The 22,293-nt window shown below is 38.8% G+C and overlaps 1 protein-coding gene across 2 annotated transcripts in view; it reads left to right on the forward strand.

The window, feature by feature from the left end:
- IL31RA (interleukin 31 receptor A) overlaps positions 1–14,863 on the forward strand; it is a 34,695-nt gene extending 19,832 nt beyond the window's left edge. For both annotated transcript variants that reach the window (XM_035309966.1, XM_035309965.1), the window contains exons 8-16: positions 379–461; positions 983–1,199; positions 2,621–2,803; positions 3,978–4,079; positions 5,178–5,324; positions 7,890–8,030; positions 9,293–9,386; positions 10,866–10,944; positions 11,737–14,863. In XM_035309966.1, coding sequence (XP_035165857.1) covers positions 379–461; positions 983–1,199; positions 2,621–2,803; positions 3,978–4,079; positions 5,178–5,324; positions 7,890–8,030; positions 9,293–9,386; positions 10,866–10,944; positions 11,737–12,366 — 1,676 coding nt within the window. In that variant the 3' untranslated portion in view covers positions 12,367–14,863. The remainder of the gene's footprint in view (positions 1–378; positions 462–982; positions 1,200–2,620; positions 2,804–3,977; positions 4,080–5,177; positions 5,325–7,889; positions 8,031–9,292; positions 9,387–10,865; positions 10,945–11,736) is intronic.
- Positions 14,864–22,293: the final 7,430 nt, after the last annotated feature.

Below are 22,293 nucleotides of genomic sequence, written 5' to 3' on the forward strand. Positions count from 1 at the left end.
CAAAAAAATGTTATTTTACATAATATTGTCAGTGTTTTTACCATAGTCATCCAAGATAGTACTTGCTCTTTTTTTCCTTAATGTCAGTAAAATGTCTCTGGTGAAATACAGCAATTAACAAAAAGTATGAAATAAATATTCTGTGAGTATTAAGTGGCGTCAGAAATCTAAATGTATTTTGAAGAGGGAAGTTGCTAGCTGCATAAAAAGAGAAAAGCTGTACTAGTTAGGCAAAAAAGGCACAACAGTAGAAATAGGAGATTTTTTTTTAGTAAGTTGCTCCCAGACTATTCTTGAAATTCTTTGATTGTTTTTTACCATATTATGCTATCTTTGTAATATAACAACAAATTTCAGATTTTGTTTGTTTTTGAATAGCTCCCTCAGAAAAAGTGGATTTGTGGAGAATAATTGAATCTTCACACCCAGCTGGAAATAGAGCTGTACATCTTATGTGGAAGGTATATATATTTTATGAATTGATAATCATATTAGTATCCTGCAGCTGGTGGTGAACTGCAGTATTTTAGTGTTGTAGGACATGTAACCACCAGGGGGGTTTGTTGTCATCAGGAAAAAAACACCTCACTGAACTAAATCAGAACTAAAAAGCCTCTTAAGAGTTACGCTCTTCTATGGTCTCATATCTTCTTAGATGAATATAGCATTGTGAAATGTTATTTTAAAATAACATTAATAACAATCTGGAAATAAAACATGCTATCTAATTGTTTCCCAGACTGCTGTTCTGAAGTAGTGAGATGTTCTGAGGAGTACATATTGAGAAGCAAAATAATGGACTTTCTTGTCTTCAAGAATAAGTCTTCATTCAAAGAACTCAGACATTCCCCCCCATCCCTTCCACCGTATCTTTGTAGCATGTGTTTTTCATTTATAGAGATTCAGTGGTCTTTAATACAATATATAGTTTTGATAATACAAATAGTACTGTGAAACACTTACTAATACATTTTTTTAATAGCTGCTAAGCAACATTCCACCCCCTGGGAGAATACTAGGCTACAAAATACAGTATTTTCCAGAAAACAATGCTGCACTTCAAAAGACAAACATCACTACCAATAAGAAAATTGTATTACCTTTAAATGAAGAGGCACATATAATATCTGTTACTGCCTATAATTCTGCTGGAAATTCTCCTGCAGCTATTTTGAGGATTCCATCCACTGATGAAAAACGTAAGATTTCTAAGTATCGTGATAGACTTTTCTCTTTACAAAGAAATTATCTTCTTGATGTCTGCTTAAGTTCTGTTATAGTGGAAGCAAAATGGTGTAAAGGACTTTTTTCTTAGAACCATATAGAGAGTCATATGATGTATAAAGATCTTTATAGTCTGTTACTCTTTACTAGAACAATATTATCTCACTTTTTTTTTCTCTCTCAGATATTGTGCTTCCTTATAGAAGATTATTGTTGTGGCTTTTGTTTTAACTTATCACCGTTAAAATACCAGCATGTGCTGATATATTATTAAAATTTGTTACATTACTTTCTGTTTTGATCCTGAACCTCCCAAATAAAAATTATATTCTCAACAAACTATACCTCACCTGTCTACACCACCATAAAATTGGTTACTGCACTACATCTAATAATGTCATTTAAACAGATGTGTTTGATAGAAGTTCATAAGATGCCTTAACAGAAGCAGAGATAAACATTGTCATTATTCTTATTTTGTATATATTCCCAAAGTAACCCATGCTGCCCACTGACATGGATACAAAGCTGCCCTGCTTTAGCACAGCAGCTATGTTCTCTGGCTTTTATGCTTAATTCTGATATCTCCGCTAGCCTTGTATTGCCACATCCTGCTGCCTACCCATGATATGGGAGAAAAGTTGCATTTGACTGTTGAATCACTTCTACATCAGCTGTTTGTGAAAAAAAAGTACAAGTGCCCCTCTAGAGTTGCTCAATTAAATTCCAGTTTAATCAGGAAATTAGATATGTAGATGTGATGTCATCTTGACCTGGATGTTGCTGACTACCTCCCTATCCACTTTTGTATTCATCAAGAAATATATCTTTTTTTTTTTTTTTTTTTTTCCCCATGCTGTGACATAATTTTTTTTTTTTTAACTGTGTTTTTTTTACCTTGACTTTGCTAGGTCTTCTTTTCACTCTGCTTTGCTAGAATTGCAGTCAGGTTTCTGTTACCTCTGTTTGACAGGCTGATGGTTCACTTTTCTTTCACTTTCACTCATGCTGCTGCTTACTTGTTTTACTGTTTTCCTCTTGCCTTTTGATGCCCCAGTCAAAGTTTCCTTATCTGCACTAGCTGCAGCCAACAAACTGTGAAATTTGGATCCAAAAAGAGGGACTTGTTGTTGATTCTGTATGTGTAAATCTCTATAGGTATTGTCACCTCATTTTTTTTGTGCCCCCTCTTTTAATTGTTAAAATTCTTACATGCTTCATTTTAAGACATTTTGAGTACATTTATGTGAATGTATCTATAAAGTCACTTTTTGTTCAACCTTAGCTAAACATCATACTTTATAAAGAAGCAACCCCAGCTCGCTTTAACTGAATTGTTTTCTTGCTGCAGGTTGTACAAAGATAGAATTGCTGACATTTTCTGTTAATTTTTTAGCTCCTGAGATTATTGAAACAGTGAGGACCTTTACAACAAATGAAGAAATGATTGTGGAATGGATACCCTCTGAACCAGAAGTAACTGAATATGTAGTTGAGTGGTATGAGGAGCTGGAGACAGATCCTTTTAGTAGATCATGGCAGTATATATCAAATTCTACAAAGTGGAAAGCTAACAAAAGTATGTTCATTGTCAAGTTATGGTTGTAACAATGTACAGATACATAGGTATTTATGTGTATTTATTTGTAAGTAGACCAGAGAGAACAAAGGAGGATGAACTTGCAAGCAACTGTTTTAAAAATAACATTTGCATTATTGTTATACTTCATGTCAAATAGATCACTTTCATACCTGATTTAACATATGCACTTAAAGGAGCAAAGGGAACAAGAAACCTAACGTTAACAGGAATTGAGCATCTGCATTCATATCACCCATCTCCGAAAGTCTCCCCCTTGATCCTGATCTGGAACACCATACTGTAAATTGTATCACATTAAGCACAAAATGAAAGATTGCATACAATTCAATATTAAAGGATTTGAGCTCATGCAGCTTTCCTCAGATCATTAAAAAATAACAGCCTTATTTCATGCTTTATTGAAATTCCACAAGTAATTTAACAGCATTTTTAACTCTCAGATTTTCACAAAACGTGCATAATGGTGTTTGTTTCTGTATTAGATTAGGCTACAGACTTCATGTTTAAGCAGCTGGGTGGCTTGTCGGTCTTGCATGAAATTTGCAGTATCTCTATTCTAATTGAAAAATCTAGATCCAAAAAAATGAATTCAAGGGAGAAGATTATGTCTTCACATCTTTTAAAGAGCAAGAAACCTACAACAGGGTTTCAGAGAGAATTTTACATTAAAATAAGCAAATTGAATGATTGATCAACTTGGCATGTTATATATAATCTTCCCTGTCCCTGGAGATGTTCAAGGTCAGGTTGGATGGGGCTTTGAGCAACCTGATCTAGTGGGAGATGTCACTGCAGGGGGGGTTGGCACTGAGTGATCTTTAAGGTCCCCTCCAACTCAAGCCATTCTGTTTCTATGATATGTAATCACATTTGTGTTGTAACTGAAAGCATTCCTCAGAGGTTTCAGTGGCCTTATAATGCACTGATAAATAGGTGAGGAACTGCTCACCGTTTTCTCGTAGGGGCTGACTTTTTTTAATTGATAAACTCTAAATAGTAATGATTTGGCTGCATGCATGTAGTTTCTGTGAAAAATCAGTGTGCAGAGTCCATGTGATATGTACAATGGCAAAACTGTAAGCCATATTATATCTACATGTTTTATGTGGAGAACTGTGAAAATACTTTTTTTTTTTTTTTTTTTTTTCAGAAATCTTTAAACCATTTGTATGCTATAACATGTCGGTGTATCCTCTTTATGGCAATAAAGTAGCAGCTCCATATTCCATACAAACTTATGTTCAAGAAAAAGGTACGTATTTCATGACAGTGTGAAAGGTGTGCTGTAGTCTGTCTCTTAGGTTGTATTTTCTTTGAGAAATTAGATACTGACATTACTGAAGAACAGAAGCAGATGCTGAAGAAGGCTGAGGTACAGCGCTGCTTCAAAGTCCTCCATTGGTTGTAATGCTTATGTACGTTATACAGTGCACTTGGAAAGAGTATAGCTAAAAAGACTTTTTTTCAACTGGCATCTCTTAAATGTTGCAGCTGCATTTAGATATATAATTACACTTGATTTTAATGGTGCAGTTGACTGAGCTAGTTGTGCTTCTAATAAAAGAGAGATTCTACTCACAAAATAAAATCAATAGTTTGAAAAGCTTGCTTTTTGCCACATATTAGAGAATATGTACTGTCCTGCATATAAAAAATGGTAGGGAGCCATGAGGTTTATGGTTGAACAGAAACTGTAGATGAAATGATGTTTCAGAGGCAGGGAGGGAATATTTCTTTGTAGAAGTTTAATGTGAATGCAGTGATTATTACAGGCAGCTGCAAGAATCTAATTTACTGACAATTTTAAGATTTTAGGTGAAAATTTTAATATCTCTGCCTTTAGATCTGCGTAAATGTGCACATGCATATCACAATATATTATAAACTGTTAGTTACTTGAAAGAGATAACGGACTGTTGTTTGATAGAGTAATACTAGCACAACTTGATTTTGAATGCTTTCCTGGTCATAGTGAGCTGTGACAGTATTAAAAGTTGACAGAGAATGGGAAAGAGGATACTTGTTTCAAAACTGAAACACAGCAAGCTTTTGCTTCGGAGTTATGAGTTACCTCTCTATGATGTTGTGAGGATTGAGCCATTTAATAATCTTGAGATATGTGTTTTCTTATAACACCGAACTATGCAAATACCAAAATACATGAGGGGAAGTATTATCAGAAGAAATCACATGTTAGAGAGGATGATAAAAGTTTGGGTCTGTGTCAGAGCACTAATAAGACTTTTACTTGTACATTTGCTTTCTTAATGTTCCTGGTATGTGTGAAGTAACATATGGATAATGTTGTGACATGTAGACAGCTTTTCTCGTTTATAATGCTTCTGTGCAGAGCCATCAGAAGGTCCTGTGGCTGATACGGATGTTCTAGGCAAAAATGAAGTTGTAATAAAATGGAAGGAGATTTCAAAAGATAAAAGAAATGGCTTTATCACTAACTACACAATATTTTATAAACCTGAAGGTGGAAAAGAAATGAGTAAGTATACATTAAACATCAAAGATTACAACAGGGCTATGACAATCTGCTGTCTGATTATAATTATTTTTGTAGCTATTAACATACTTTGTTACTGTATACAGATATATTTGAAAATATTGGTACTAAAAGGTGGTTTACATACGGATTAAGGACTTTTTTTTAGATTTAGCTGAGATGTTAGAGAATTCTAGTGATCAGACCTTGCTTTAATATTGTATGTTTATTCTTGCTCAGTTTCTTTATCTGTTTTGAATTTATTCTGTACAGCACTGTATTCTGTACAGCACTGCTTTCTATTAATGAATCTTAATAGTGAATCACTTCTGCTTCTGTGATGGGATCCAGATCTGCTGGATCTCCAAGTGTTAAACTTAGTGTGTGACAGCATTACCATTCCTCTCATTTTTCGTAGACTAGGATGGCTGCTCATATATGAGAGAATTTTTACAACCTGTTCTCCATAATGTTAAAAAAATAAAATAAAATTGCAAGTGTATGCCAAATTAGGAAGTATTATTTGTCAGATATTTGTAGTTTTCCACTTTTACACAAGTATTAGTCCCTCTCCATCTTCAGATCTCTCTTTCAAGACGCACATTTGAAGCCAGTTGAAAAAAATCATAGTAGAGACAGAGGAGTTAAAGTGTGGTTAGAATAAATTGGTGAGGCAAAGATTCTGTGCCAATTCAAGAATTTGAAGCACTTGAGGTTTCAGTAAGTTTGTAAGTTCCATGTTTGTCCTTGGAAGGATGCCTTTCCCAAGTCCTGAACTTCTAGAACAGTATGCTAGAAATTTTCTGGTAGAACTATTTTTACGGTCAGTTCATAATAAAAGCAAAATAGCAAACAATAGCCAAGAAGCAAAAACAGCCTGCCAGGAAATAATTTCTGTGGACATATTTTCTTAGATTAATTTCTTCAGATGAGCTTAATGTTTTGTGTTTGATACTGCTTTCCTGCTCTGTAGGCTGATAGCATACCTTTTGAGTATATTAATAATTCTCTATATCAAAAATAGTATCCATGCAAAGTGTTAGTAGTCAGTATAATCCCATCTATTCAGAACGTCTAGCATAAATCTCAGCAGAATCTTATATGAGAAGTGTTTCAGTGATCTAAATTTCTTCTTCCTGAATAGTTTATCAAGAGTACTGTTGGATCATTCAATGCCTTATAAATTGGTCTTTTTCCTTCTTTGTTTTAGACATCACTGTTAGCAGAAACCTAACATCTTTTTTTAAACAATCTCAGATTTACAAATCTTGACATGTCTTCAGTTGCTTCTGGTTAACCAGTTCAGAGCCAGGGCAAGAATATTTTTGGTAATTTGTAAGTTAGAAAGACGAAGTTATGACGATTTGTGTCAGATTTAATCTTCTACATATAATCTTTCTTGCCATGTTAGTTTCTGAATGTGTCAATGCTGAATGTTTTGTGCAGGGTCATCCTTAAGACACGCAGCCTCGCACAAAGCAAAATTTGTAAAGCATTGCAAAGCTTCTCACATGAAACACTGTGCCCATTTTAGGGCATCGGATTAGTTTCTTAAGGAAAATATTACTAAATAGCAACTCATTGGAGTTAGTCTTCAATGGCAAAACCCAACTGTACCGTCATTTTTTGAGGCTTCCTTGATATCACATCTTTTTGTCACATCTAAGATAGAGCTTTGAGTTTGTGCAAAGGTGATTTCATTGATGGCCTTTTAACTCCAGAACTGTACTTTTCAAACCTTGATTTAAGATAAACTTTGCTTAATGTCAGGATATGTTGCAGTATATCTATTTCCCGAGCATTTCTTGGCTGAGCTGAATGGTGATGTGTTAGCTTTGACTTGATTTATCAGAAAATGCATTAATTTCGTAATACACAAACATGTTACTAATTCTGTTGGCAGCCATATAATGTTACGATATATGTCCTGCTTAAAAAAAATGAAAGTAAAACATATAATACCAATTCCAGTAATGGGCAAGTTATTCAAAACATTGAGCTCTATTCAGAAAATAATTTGGAAACTGGAAAAATTGTGTTGGTTTTGGCTAACTTCCTCTGATTTTATTGGAGTGATTTTGCAGTGCTGGTAGGTTGCATCCTTTTGGATAATCAAGGTACTAAAAGTATAGTTAAATTTTATGAGCGGCAGAAACACAAATTTCACCAACTATTTTAAGCTCTGAGCTTAGATTCCATGGGCTTCAGAAGTTTTTTGTTTTTTTTTTTCAGAAATTTCAGAAGTTTTTTTTTTTGAGATACAATACTTTAAAATATTTTAAATTTAGCAAATAATTTGTGTGTTCATTTTTAAAATTAACTACACATTGTTTTATTTTTTGCTCCAAACAGTTAAGTAGCATCGCCAAACATTGTTTGATAACTTAAGCATTCTACCACAAAAGACTGATAGGGTTACTTTGTCAAGTTGTCCAGTCACCTTTAAAAACACTCCATGATTTTTCTTTGTAAAAGATGATAAATACATGTACAGTTCTGATATAACACTATTTGTTGTTGTTGTTGTTGTTTGTTTGTTTGTTTTTACATAAATCTTTTCCTAAAAAGATGAAACGGTGAACTCTGATGTTCTGCACCACAGATTGAAGTCCTTACAGGCTAATACACAATATACTGTCCATATCATGGCAAGCAATAGAGCTGGTGGAACAAGTGGAGAGCCAAAAACCTTCAAGACTTTGAAATTCAGTAAGTAATATTCCAGGTTAGTTACTGTTATTTTGAAAAGGACTTTTGAGGTAAGAGTTATTTCTTTTCTCTTTTTTTTTTTCTTTTTAACGGATGTTAAGACAAGGAAGATTGACCAACGCTTGCTGAATTTAACTCAGTCTCACTGAACGTCTTTACAGACTAAAATCTCGGGATAAGAGATCAAAATGCCAAATCTTTATGCTGTCAGTAAAACCATGGAATACTGTGGATCTCTGGGGGATCAACGTATTCTTCATGTGCCATCAATTATGGGATAGAGCGCCTTACAGTTTTTCAAAAAGCAGATATTTTTGACTTACTAGATTTAGATTAGCTGTGCATTGAGTCAGATTTTTAGTGTGGAGATTGGTATGATGGTTGTGTGCTGGTAGTTCAGACGCTTCCTCTTTCCTGCTTCTGCCTTAATGTTTTCCATATTTATTAATATTCATAGTGTCGGCTGAACTGAAATATGTAAAAGTAGATGAGCTAAACAGGTCATGAGACATGAAGCTAATTTTTTATTTATTTTTTTTTCAGACTGTAAATTCATCTTCTAGTTTGCCATTCAGATGCAAAATAGGTTAGGCTGTGCTGAGTTTTGGTCTCTGTTGTTATTAGGAAATACATTGGGTGGTACTTGGAAGCTAGGTCAGAAATCGGAACAGTATGTTTCAGTCATGAGAGCTAACTGTATTTTATTTATATTTAAAGCCTATCTCTGGGTTGAATTTAAAATCTATTTTGTACTAACAGGTAGAAGTGGCACTATACAGCAGTTTTAGGTGACTCTAAAACAACAACTGCCCAGAGAGGTATTAGACTTTTCAACCTGGTTGATATTCAAAGATTGGTTTGGTACTAACGTGGACACTAAACAACCTGATTCTAATTCCTAAGTTGGATATGGTGAACTGCATATGTCCCCTCCCATCTGAGTTATTGTGGGATTCTATTAAATAAAGTAAATTTTAAAATGTGATACATCTGTTCCTGAGATATTTTTTTGAGAAGTTCCAGCATAGGCCGCTATTCTGGCTCAGTAACTGTGACTTGTTGGATGCAAGATACTCATCTTTTGACACATTGTACAGTGAGTATGGCAGTATTCTGAGTAATTTTAACTAGTTTTGGCAAAGCTTTTAAAATGGTGCTAATTAGGTGACTGATGTTGAAAATCAGCTGTCTTAACGGAACACATGAAGAAATGATAAACATCTGTGTTTTTTTTTTGTTTTTTTTTTTTTTTTTCTCTAAAGATAAAGAAGACATTATTGTCATTGCTATACCTGTTGGATCAGGCATGTTCTTTCTATTAGGCCTTTGGATAACATGCATTTTGAAAAAACACACGTGAGTACTTTTTTCATCTTCTAAACTGAATTTAGTCTTTAAGTGTAAAAAACCCAATTTAAAACTTATTTTCAAAATGCTTCTGGGCTGGGTTTCAAACCAATGTCAAATTAAGAAAATAGAGCTAGTGGAGTATGTGCAATAGTCCAAAAATAAATATTAATTTTATAAAGTGCAGTAGATGGGGAAAATAAAGGAGAAATTGTTTTACTTATTATCTGTATCAGTATATGGAAAATGTTACTTGCTACTTGCAATTCTGTGGTCAATCAGGTGAGGGGAGTGCAGTTTAAGTCAAATACTGAACTAATAATACCAAATAAAGCTGGCAGAAAGCTTCCTATACTTTCTTAATATATCTGCAAGTACACCAGTAGAACACCTGCCATGTAACTTGTAGTGCTTATTTACATTAATATTACTTTTGTTAGTTTGTGACTGTAAAGGAGTCATTAAGAAACTAGAAATTTCATCATGTGAAGCATTTGGATGATTGATCCATGAGTTTGAATCCATATCTGTGTATGAAACGTAATACTTTCATCCGCTGTCACAGATGTCCCCTGCCAGATTTTAAACTGCTTTCTTGGAGCCTGAGGGACTGCAAGATCCCAAAGATAGCTGTGATGATTTGTGAGAGTTAAAAATGTGCTTTTCTTTAGCATGAAGAATGACTGGGTTGTTGGGCTGAAGCTTAATCATAAGCTTAATAATCTTAAATATTTGGGGAGGTTCTTAGCTATGAAAACTGATAAGTTGATATATACATTATGCAGTTACAAGTATAGGTGATGTGCTAAGTGTCATTTCCAACAGTTTTACATCTTCATCTCTTTTGTATATTCTGATTTTTCATAAAAGTAAGAAATGATGCTTTGATCCTGGAGAATACTTTGAGATGTACTTTAGTGTTAATATTCTTGTGTGGATTGAATTGCAATGTAAAAAGTCAAACTATGTCCAGGTTTTCGTTCACTTACTATACCTAATATGAATGAATGATTCATTTTGTTTCCTGTTTACTACTCCCTCAGAGAGATATAAGTTACAGCTTCATCTATTGTGTTTTATCTGCTGTTGAAATAAGAACCAAGTTTAAATTTAGTGTGGTGTAATGTTAGGGACATTATCACTAAAACAAGGTGGCTTTCCACTGCAGAACTGCCAGAAACATGATCACAGCAGTTTTTATATACAGCCTTTTTTTGGCATACTAATATTTAAACTACCACATAATCAGGAAGTTGACTATGCATTAACAATTTTTCTGCAATGTCTCTGTAGAACGAGATTTTTACTTGAGATCTTTTCTAATAAAAATTGATGTGAGGGAAAATGATTTTAATGAAAAATACTGTGTTAGTATGAGAAAAATTTCCTTTGTGAAAGTTCGGTGTTTTGACTTCTTTGATTTTTATTTCTTTAGTTTTTAATAATCTATTTTTCATCAGTTGACTAAACATTCTTCCTCAATATTAGGTTTAAAAAGGTTTGCTGGCCTGATATACCCAATCCTGCAGAGAGCATTGCTGTGGAATGGCCTCTTGATGCATCCATGGTAATAGCTGCCATTTTATTTATTAAAGAAGGAATCAAAGGGACAGAAGACAACTCCTTCTCTCTAACATTAATTTTATGAAAATAAAGAAAAAAGAGTTTTTGATTTCATTCTTTTAAGTATTATAAAATGCTCTTAGTTATATTTCAAACAAGTAGGAAGGGTGCATCTTTATAAAGTAGATTAATTTAATTCTTACATGATAAAAAATGTTTTGGAATTATAAAGTTATTGGTGTACATGGCTCATTAAATACAGTCAATTTTTCACAGGTTATTGAGTCTATTGACTCAAATCACAACATCTGGATATTTCCTCCCTTCTCCACAAAAAAAAAAAATAATCTAGTACAACAAATAATCAGATTTGGTAATCCTGAGGTATACTGTTGTACTAACATTTACATATTCTTAAAGTATTGATATTTATGCTTATTTATGTTCTTATGATTATTTGAATGGAGTTGATCAGGACTCTGTAGAAAGCATAATCTGTGGAGAATGGGATTTAAAATTTTGTCTGTAAAAGAGTTATTTATAGTGGAAAAAATGGAAGTAGTCCAGGTTCCATTATATGAAAGTGTTTAACAAATGGTTAGAATAACAATGTAATTTTTAATACTCATTTAACTATAACTGCATGACAGCTGAAATGTGCATTAACTGTGTATTAATATACTTTTAATTTTAAAAGTCAAACACAGTTCAATTGCAATATCTTTTAATTTATAAGATCTTCTGATACATAATCTATCTTTATTTAACTTTCAAATTCATCTCTTTGTACTGACAGAACAATTCGTTTTTGAAGGGAGTGACATATGAGGATAAAACCTTAGGCCTGGAGGACGTAAGTGTTTTGGAAGATTGCTTTCCTGAAGAAGATCATGAAGGATTATTGCTAATGAACTGTGAGAAACATGTTTCTGAGTGTGCTGATACTATTGCAAAAGGCGTACAAAATATCACCGAACACAAAATAACTTTGTTAAATGGAGACAAAAAGATACTGTATAATGAAGAACATGAAGTAGCTAAATGCCTTTCACCATCCATGCCTTATGTAATTACTGGTGAAGATTTCAGAAATCAAATGCATTCAGCTTTGATACCAGCCAAGAAAATCCAACCCATAGAAATGCTGGAAGACGATTTACGTGAAACCGAAGTGATTTCAGTTGAAAATGAAGAAAGTGATAATGAAGAAGCTTTAAAGCTTGAAGATTTCAGTGAAAAAACATTGTTCAACCCATACCTTAGAAATTCTGTTAAAACAAGGGAATTTCTCATTTCTGAGAACTTGCCAGAACATAGTAAGAATGAACCCAAGAAACAGCCAACTGTTTTACCTGCTTTTCAACAAAATGCTGTAGGACAATCCTATATAACACTGGACGTGGTTGGGCTGGCCACAGCTCATTAGCAGGAGAAAACTTCCCTTGTACAGTCCCATCTGGGCAGTGCTGCTTTTATATATTCATATATTCTAACCTGGATGATCATGGTTACTTTGGATGAAATTACCCCATTTCTTTGAACAGCTGTGAAGTAATCAGTGCACTGTTGAGGTTTTAGTGTTGTAGTGGTTTTTTTATTTTTATTTTTTTTTAACCATGTAGATGTGTCAGTAGTGAGGCAAAGGAGGTAAGGTAACTTCTTTTCTTAGTTCTTAGTTGTTAATTTTGATTTCCACTGTGACAACATCCAGCACTGCAAATTTCTCACTGATTTCCCCCCCGTGCAATGACTGAGCACTGTTAGGGCAATGTGCGCAGACTTGAGGAGAGCCAGCAGTTGCCAAATACTTACTTAAGTTACATGAAGTAGAACTACTTTACTATTTTTATGTCCCCTCCCCCTTGTTTTTTATCTGGTTTTATGGGTAGTGTTCCTCCTGTTTTGCAAGTAGTTGGCAGACTTGAGTAATCATCTTTTTGCATCCTGACTTTTGAATCAGCAGTTTGGCTCATAGTTTCTCTGTCTTTAATGAGGGGCTATGTTGTGTATATGCTATTGATTTATCAGCATTTTGGAAAAGATAGGGTTATGTTGGCTTGCTGCCTTCCCTTTCTCTTGTTTTAATCACACTCCGTATTTTGTGCTACTTCTGTGTTTCCTGCTTATTCGCTTTTTTTTTTTTTTTTTACTGTATCTTATCTTCTTGTTACTGTGCCCTAAATTTCTCCAGTTTTAAAACTCTTTTTCCCAGCTGAAGTTTTGGAATTTCAATCTGGAAAAAAAAATCAGCTAAATATTGCATCTTCTGTTAGAATAAGCACTGAATTTATATTTAGGAAAATATTTTTCTGAGAGGTATTGGAAAAAACACCAAATCTACAAGATATACATAAATATCCTCTGATAACTGATTTAGGTTTAAAGATTTCTACAAGCAGGCTGTGACTTCTGTCTTTTGTTTTATGATTCTGATAAGTCAAAACCACTTACAGTTTTGATCTTAAATAGGCAGCAAAAGTCTTAGGCAGGAAACTCCAAGTTATTATTATTTTTTTTTCAGCAGGAAAGAGGCTACCACTGTAAAGTTCTTACTGAAATATTCTATTAAATGATAGGTTAAAAAGAAAATATGGAGTCAACTCTAAATAAAAATGTTTAAAAGGTGTTTGGTGTGACATTTGTGGCAAATATAGTCACTCAAAGACTTTAAACTATTTTGGAAGTATTTAAAGGCTTGATATTATCACTCTTGTGCATAACTGTGGACTTCTTTAGGGGGAGAAAAAGAACAGGAGTAGTGGGGATGGAAAAAGGAGACAAATGAGAGTAGGCATAGAAAGCCTTCCCTGTGTAGAAAGAGGAGTGGGAGGCTTATGCCCTGCAAATTATTAATAGGTGTATCTTCTTCACTTACTGGATTTTTAGCTAAATTAAACATTCTGTGTTTTGTTAGTAGAGTTAACCTTTACCTCCCCAGTGTTTAAAATTATTTGAATAGAAATCCCACAAACCTAAATAGATTAACCTAATGACAAAATTAGCACATTCCATAACCTATGATATTTCTGTGTTCCTTGTGTCCTATAAAATCCCCTAAATAGGGAAAAATAATTGCACTGGTAGTTAATGCAGGGGAGAGAAGGAATCTTTCTTCCTCCAGCTAGCATAACTGTTTGGTGCCTGCTCCTCCACAGATATGTGATTGCTGCTGAACAGCTGCTGTAGGTAATGAGCAAGTGGTCTGTCCCAGATAATGCTGTTAGGATGGCGTTTCTCTCGCCACACTGCATATTTCATTACAAATAACATACTATCTTTTACTATTTCTGAAAAATGAATTTATTATGAATAGATTTCTCTTTTTGAGATAGCTGATGACCTCTTGAGGTAGATGTTTCAACTTGTGTTCACAAGTGAGAACACAAGTTCACAAGTTGTTCAGAAGCATTTCATTGCTAGTCCAAGTTTGGTATCTCCTGCAGCAGAGGTAAATGCTTGCATGCAACAGAGCCCTAATACGAGCACAGTGTACGTGGGGGGCTGTCAGCTTCTGTTCGTGGCTCAGCAGATGAGTCCATGTCACCCTTGCATAGTCATTTCAACAATTTCCTGCTTTCTTTCTTTTCTCTGTTTTTTTTGCACAGGGATGCGATTAGGCTCCAAGCTTGTAGGTAGCTTTAAGGTTTAACACTGGAAGATGCACTCCAGTTATAATCCACCCTGCTGATGTTAGTTATTCCTCAGGGCAGACAGGACTTGAGAATTTAATACCATTTGAAATTTGATCCTGTTACAGGCTTCTTACAGGTACAGCTCACCTTAAATTACTTGTGTGGACATTTTGATTCCTCCCCCCTTTTTATCTCCCTAAAGGTTATTTGAGTTTCAGACCAAGAAGCTACATAAAGAGAGCTGCTGCTTTATGCATATACACCTGTCTTCACCAAATAGGCTTGTATAAACAACAACAAAAAAGCAACATTTTGTTATCAGAACAACAACATGTAATCTAAACCTACCCTCTTCTAGCTTAAAGCCATTCCCTCTTGTCCTATCACTACACCCCCTGACAGAGTCGCTCCCCAGCTTTCCTGTAGCCCCCTTTAGGTACTGGAAGTTGCTCCAAGGACTCCCCAGAGTCTTCTCTTCTCCAGGCTGAACAAACCCACCTCCCTCAGCCTGTCTTCACAGGAGGGGTGCTCCAGCCCCTTGATCATCCTCATGGCCCTCCTCTGGACTTGTTCTAGTGGGTCTATGTCCAGCTAGTGTCTGTGTATTTACTGTACTTGTTGCTCTGCTGTTAGAGTGACACCGGTATGTGCCTTGGCTTGAGCCCTTGATGCCGGAGGGAGGAGGAGGAAGACTCTGCCCAGTTCAAGGCTGTATCCCCCTTCTCTGTCAGCACATCTGCATTTTCCATATGGGAAGGTGGCTGGCTCATTCCCTTCTCATCTGAGTGCAAACCAACACTTAGCAGCACTGATGATCAAGACTCTTGAGGCACAGGCAGGCTCAAGTCCTGAGCTACAGTGACAATATAGACGTTATCTTCCAGTGCCTCCATTGCGCAGATTGCTCTGGTCAGTAACAAGATAATGACTTTAAATGCTTGGTGACCTGCAGCTGTGATAGGCAACTGCCATGGGTAAGCTGCCATGGATAAGCTGAGCAGATCTTTGCAAACCAAGATCCTAGGGCAGTAGTCTTTAGCTGTATTTCGTATGTTTCAAAATGATGGGGAGGAACACGTGTGAGAGGTCATGCTGCCTGCAGCCTGTGGTAGTTTTACCGTGCTAGGCAGTTGAACACCACAGTCCTTTTTGGCCCCATGCTGTGCCCACACCAGGCACGAGCTGTGGTGCCTGCAATGTGCCATGCTCATGAGAACGAGGTTTCAGCTGGTAGTTCTTGCAGTTACCAAACGTGGTCAGAAATTACAGATATCAACAAGAAAAGATAACAAGCCAACTCTGATGCTCTATTTCAAATAAAGCTCAGATTTCCATTTCTGAAATCTCCCTCAATGGATTTGGGTAAGAGGGCTTTGTTTTGACAGCCGTGGAGCTTCAGGTATTAGGTGCTAGCATTTTAACTTTGCCAGCCAAGATGTCAAAATACAAAACAGCGAAGATTCAATAGCTCAATGTTGTCTATGTAACAAGCAATGCGATTCTGAATCTCAGTGGTCATACACAGAGTGCTGTGTTTTAAAAACAAATGCCACGCTCCTTATTACAAGAGGTAAGCTGAGAACTTTTATTCAATGGCTTTATGCTTTGGTAGGACCTATTCTGAAATATTCAGATACAATACTCTGCCAAATGTTACTTGGAAATAACACTCAGAGTTTATATAACATGAACATGATTTGTGTCTATGTAAAATTGATGTTTAACGTGCTGAATCCACTGCAAAGAGAGTCAAAGACTCATTTTGCTTCTCCGTGTCAATGTTTGTGGTGTTCATAGCAGGAAGCAGGGCACATCCTCAGTCTTGAGCTCACAGGTATATGGACTTACTCTAAGTCCAGGTAGTTGCTAATAGCAATGTTTTTTACCTTCTGGCAAGGGAGGAGTAAAGGAAGAAATAAGTTCTTGTGTTGTGTTTGTCTTATGGCTATTCATCATTTATCAGAAAATGTTCTACACTCGTCTTAAAAATAGAGCATGTCTAAAGCAATTGTCTAAAATATTTTGTCCTGTATACAGAGGATGACATTTGTAAATGGAGTAAACAGATAAACACTAAGCATACTTTTTGTAGTACTCGCTATTCTTAATCATAATGTTTATTGAGTGTATTTATTACAAAATGCAAACTCTGCCCTTTCTGAGTATGTGTTGTGCATCCCGGTCTGATAACTTAGGAGCGAGGCTCTGAACAAAACACTGTCTTTGTAATCCTTTCATTCAAATTTATTCAGTTTTGCTACTTAAGAGAAATTCTTTTTTTTTAGTGTTTGACAAAATACTAAATTATTCTAGTGAACTTTTGTCCCTTGGATTACTTTGTCTGGTTTTTCTTATGATTATTTAGCTTGCTGTCCTTTCCAAGATAAAATAATCACTCTTACTGCCACCTCACTATTTAGTTCAAATTATTTTTTTGTCTAGTTCTTTTAGAAATCAGAACAGAAAAATGAAGAATCAAAATCCAGAAGCTGTCACAAATATGGGACCAAAATATCCTTCCATGGAATTATTTTTTTTAGTGGAATATCAGAACATGAACTGAAACAGATGTATGTATGTACAGCACACATTTGTTCTCTCAATTTGTTTAAAGCAGGACTTACTTGAAAAGTAAGTACAGACAGATTATTTCATGCTGCTCATTCCTTTTCTAGTGCTGTTCACTTTCTTTAGCTCTTAAAAAGAAGAACATTTCTAGAAAAGGAGAAGGGGAATCCAGTCTCAAAAGTAGTTTGTGTAAGCTTGCCTGACACACTGGCACTCCAAGGCCCAGGCTGTGCTGGGCCCAGCAGCAGCAGATGATGATGATGATCCCGCCTGGGGGGGCAGTGGAGTGGGCGTTGGGTTCCACACCTCTCACCTGCTGCGGGACAGGACAGGGTGTTTAGGGTGACGCAGAGGGACCAAGCTTCCTGTAACCCCCCTGAGCTTGCAGCAAGCTCATGTGTCCCACCCCAAGCAGGCAAAGGAACTGCTGTGATCCGGCATTTCGTGTTTCCAAAGTGCCTTTCAAGGCTGGTGAGTCACGCAGAGCCATGAGGACAATGCTTCCAAGTCTGAATTTATGCCACCAGTGTTTTATGTACTATCTTGTTTCTCGTGCATTGTTTAGCCACAAGCTCATGAGCTTCAAATACTTTATCATTGCTTTTATACAAAAGCCAATTTTTAGATTTATCTACATTGCAGTGTCTGACTCAACAGAACTGCAGTTTTGAAGCGAGTATGCATTTCTCAGAAAAGCAGCCTTATTTAGATTTCCTGGGTCTGTCACTGCTGTCCTCAGAGCACCGTGCTCCCCTGGCAAAGGATAAGATCTGCAGAATTTTCTCCATTATGTTAGGAATGGTATGTCCAGTGGAGTTTGATGAAGAAATATCAAATATAGAATCTCAGAATATCCCGAGCTGGAAGGGCTGCAAAAGAATCACAAATTCCAGCTCATGGCTCCACACACGATTACCTAAAAATTAAACCAAATGTCTGAGAATGCTTTACAAACACTTGATATTTCTGTCCCTAGAGACACCAAGTGTCTGTGGGACACAGGGACCCCTGACGTCCCCCATGCCTCTGTCCCTGGAGACACTGGGATCCCCACAGCCTCAAGACCTCAGCCCCTGGGAAATGTGGGACCTCCATCCTCCCACCGCCTCATTTTTGGGCAGATATATTGTCTCCTGTATGGGGAGCCATATTGTCCCCATCCGTGGGGGTCCCAGGGCCCCCAGTGTCCCCATCCCCAGGTCCCTGGAGGATAGGGGACCGTGGGCACCCTGATCCCTGGAGAACCAGGGACCCCAATTGCTCTGAGCCTTCCCCATCCCCAGTGCCCCCCCACGGCACCGTCCTTTCATAACCACGGACGGATTATGCAGAAGGACATCAGAAACAATGAGCATAAGATTAAAATCAGGGTAAGTGCCCACTTAAGACATAACTGAACCAAACCCAGCGCTTCAGCCTGAAGAAAGCTTGAAAGGCTTCCCAAAATGATGCTGTACTATAGATTCCATCACAATGCAACAAAATCCAAGAGTTTTTTTTTGCCCTTATTTCTACCAAGTGAGCCCAGCACAGCTCTGGAATGAATCCTTTCGTTGGTGTATGCTAAGTCTGGACGTGGTCTCCAGGTTGTATTTCTGTTGTTCCCTTTAACACAAGCAGCTGATGTATGGGTGGGGGGAAGCGGGACAGGAGAAGTTTTAGTTTTGCTTTCCTTTTGGATTTTATTTTTTTTTTCTTCCCCTTTAGGAGCAGGAATTTATTCTAGAGGCAATACTATTGTTGTTGCAACGTTTTTCTATTTAAAAAGTATGTTTAAAAAATTTCTTTGGACACAGGAAGAATTAAACAGCAGGGGACAGTGTCTTTTTTTTTTAATGTAAAGCTAATTATGTGCCATGCTCCCCAGAAACTTGTGCGTCCAGCTGCTTTTGTGGCTTGCTGCCTTTGCTGGCTGCTGCGTTCTCCCATGAGCTTACAGTTCCTCCAAACACAGCCTCTGCTTTTGCTTTGATCTCCAGTGAATCCTTTGCAGCTATGTAGCTTGGTTCATGAATAAGCCCTGAATTTTGCTCGTCCTTTGGGAATACATCCCTTCTCACTTTTGCTTTTCTTCTTGGAAGGGCTTAATTGCTTTTACACATCTGACAGAGGGTGTTGGCTGTTCATGAGCCTAACGAGATTTCACACTGCCTGAGCTGTGAGAAGCAAGAAGTAGGAGAGCAGTGAATCATTTCTGGTGCAAATTGACTCATGTAGGTTTAGGTTTTGCTCATTTTCACCTCCCAGCACAGGCAGCTAGTTCTTGTCTGGAAGTACAGTCCTTATGAAAGGGAAAGGTGATCCTGGATATAAACGGAGTGCTGTTTGATCTGACATGCTGGGGTGTGGAGATGGGATGATGCTTGGTCTTTAATGGAGGTGGTCCTGTCCTTTCTCTCCCAGCCATCTTCACCCTCTCCTTGCACATTCCCATTTCTCTGCCCATGGCAGGTTCTGCCCCCCTTGCTCCTGCATGACCGCCCTCCCTGCTGCTGGGAGGTGAGTGAAACCTTTGTCCTGTGTGTGCCAGTAGCTGATGTGCGACACGTTTTGTCGGGGGGGGGGCAGCAAAATCCAGGTGTGAATATAAAAAATAGAACCACTGAACATCCTGAGCTGGGAGAGACCCACAAGGATCACTGAGCGCAACTCCTTGGCTCCACACAGGACCATCCAAAAATCAGACCACATGTTTGAGACCGCTGTCCAAACACACCTTGAATGCCAGCAGGCTCAGTGTTTTGACCACTGCCCTGGGGAGCCTGTCCCAGTGCCCGACCACCCTCTGGGTGCAGAACCTTTCCCTAACCCCCAGCCTGACCCTCCCCTGTCCCAGCTCCATGCCGCTCCCTCGGGTCCTGTCGCTGTCCCCAGAGAGCAGAGCTCAGCGCCTGCCCCTCCGCTCCCCTCGTGAGGGAGCTGCAGGCCCCATGAGGCCTCCCCTCAGATGTGCAATGAATTACATTCTAGGGTGCTTTTCCCAAAATGGCTACTTCGCTTTACAGTCCCTGAGAGCTTTTTTCTTTTTTATACAGAAAAGGTATGATTGTAGGTGGCAAGAATACAACTTACAGGAAAGACAGCTTCACCTGTCTCTTATTGTCAGCCCATTTTTCCAAGAAACGTCTGCCTGCATTCCCTGCTCAGCACAGAAATGCTGCCCGTCCTTCCCTGGGCCATGCACCGACTGTCCTGCTGCGTTGATCCAGGTGCCGCCACGGTGCTCTACTTCACCCTCCCAGCACCGCATCCTGCCGCTGCCCTGTGCCTGCTTGGTCACAGTTTGCTGCAGAATACCAAGAGCTGGAAAATGCTTACACTGCCTCTTTGCTGTGAGTAATTCAAGTCCCGCTAGCTCTCCGTCACTGAGTTTAAGGTTGCTTGCTCCCCATGAAGGTGGGCAGGACGTGCTGGCCCCGCAGGGACAGGAGCATGGCATGGGATAGGGGCAGCTGTGCTTGCTGTGGGCAGCCATTTCGTGCTGCCACATCCCCAGGTAGGCTGCTGGTTGCCTCGGCTGTCGCTTGTCTTCATCTTGCCCTTGCTGCCGAGGTTTGCTCTCGTGGTGATGGATTTCTTCTTTTGTGACGGGGCCAAGTGCAGCTCTGTGGGCAGAGACGCTCGTGGCATGAGGTACTTGTGCCTGCTCCAGCCCTTCAGATGGGTCTCGGTTTCCTGCCTTTAAAGGAGTTTTTGCTGTGGCAGTGTTGGTTTATTTGTGGTGTTTCTATTTAAATTACTCCACGTGTTGCACGATGACAGTCTGATCTTCTTCCTGCAATGTCTTCAGGCTAATTTTAAAGAGTGATTTCGAGTATTTTTCACGCTAATGTAATGAATCAATTTGCTTTCATGTTCAGACATCTACCGACTCCAGTAACAAGAGATTATTCTGTTTTCTCAAAAGGGTAATAGCCTAATTTCAAACTCGTGTTCTGAAATGACGTTAATTTATATAAATGCATACAAAGAAAAAGCTCTCTGTCAGACAGAAATATTACAACCTATGAGTGCTGCTGTTTATAAAAGGAGACATCCAGCAAAAAGATGAGCAGAAGATCACCTTGAATTGGGAAACCAAAACTCCATATATCAGGTCTCGCAGGAGTTAGACTGGCACTCAGTAAACCTCTGCTAACACCTGGCATACTCACAAGTGACTTTGCACACCTGTGTCCTAGGGTCAGGACTCTCGCTGCAGCAGCTGGTGCTGTGTTGACGCGTGGCACAAAACCTCCTGGAGATTTTTCAGGGCAGGAAAGGCCATGGTGGGCCCTGTGCATCACCGAATGTGCAGGAACAGAGGCCAGAGCCAGCATTTCCCCCTGGGCTGAGGCCAGGAGGAGGAAGAGGAAGCCGGGCAGGGCGGCAGGGGTGTGGGCCTGGTGCAGGGGAGGAGGCAGCGGGCTCACGGCCAGCCCTGCCCGGCACCATCCTGGGAATGGGGCCCAGGTCACGGCACTTGGCCCTGCAGCTTTCGCCTGCCTGGCTCCGTGGTTCTCTCTCTTTTTTTTTTTTTTTTTTTTTTTTTTTTTGTCTTTTTCTTGGAAGAGACCTCGCCTGGGGGAGGAGGCGGGGGATTCCCGAGGTGACAAAGCCAGGCGAGGCGCTGCCGAGGCGCCAAGGGAAAAGTGTGGCTGGCTCAGAGTGCACAGAGGCTCATCCTGGGCTTGTGGGGCCTGCAGGGTGAAGAGCGGGGAGGGGGACGGGGGCAGCCCCATCCCCTGAGTGGCCCCCAGAAGCTGATGGAGTTTGGGGGTGGTGGGGCAGAGCTCTGATGGATCCAGGCCCTGTTGCAGGGCGCCCTGTGGCTGCTCGGCCTCGCTGGAGGGCAAATCCTTCTGGCAGCCGCTGACACCCCCTGCTCCGTCCTCCCTGCTGCTGCTTCCCCAGGGGTCAGCCTGGAGCCCCCCATGGGGGTTTTGGGACTCTGTGAGCCTCATGTGCTCCAGGACAAACAGCAGCTGGAGTACGTTTCGGAGCTTGTTATGGCACTCCCCTCTGGGAAAGAATCTGTCTTGGTCCTCAGACAGCACCGTGGTCTCATCCATAACCCAGTCCTGCAGTGCTGAAGGAGAGAAGATGCACGCACAGGGAGGCAGTCCCTGTGGCTCCTGGGTGCATGCTCATTCTGCTGTGATTAATTTCCTTTA

This window comes from Oxyura jamaicensis, chromosome Z (genome assembly GCF_011077185.1).
Source record: "Oxyura jamaicensis isolate SHBP4307 breed ruddy duck chromosome Z, BPBGC_Ojam_1.0, whole genome shotgun sequence".
In the NCBI taxonomy this organism is placed as follows: domain Eukaryota; kingdom Metazoa; phylum Chordata; class Aves; order Anseriformes; family Anatidae; genus Oxyura; species Oxyura jamaicensis.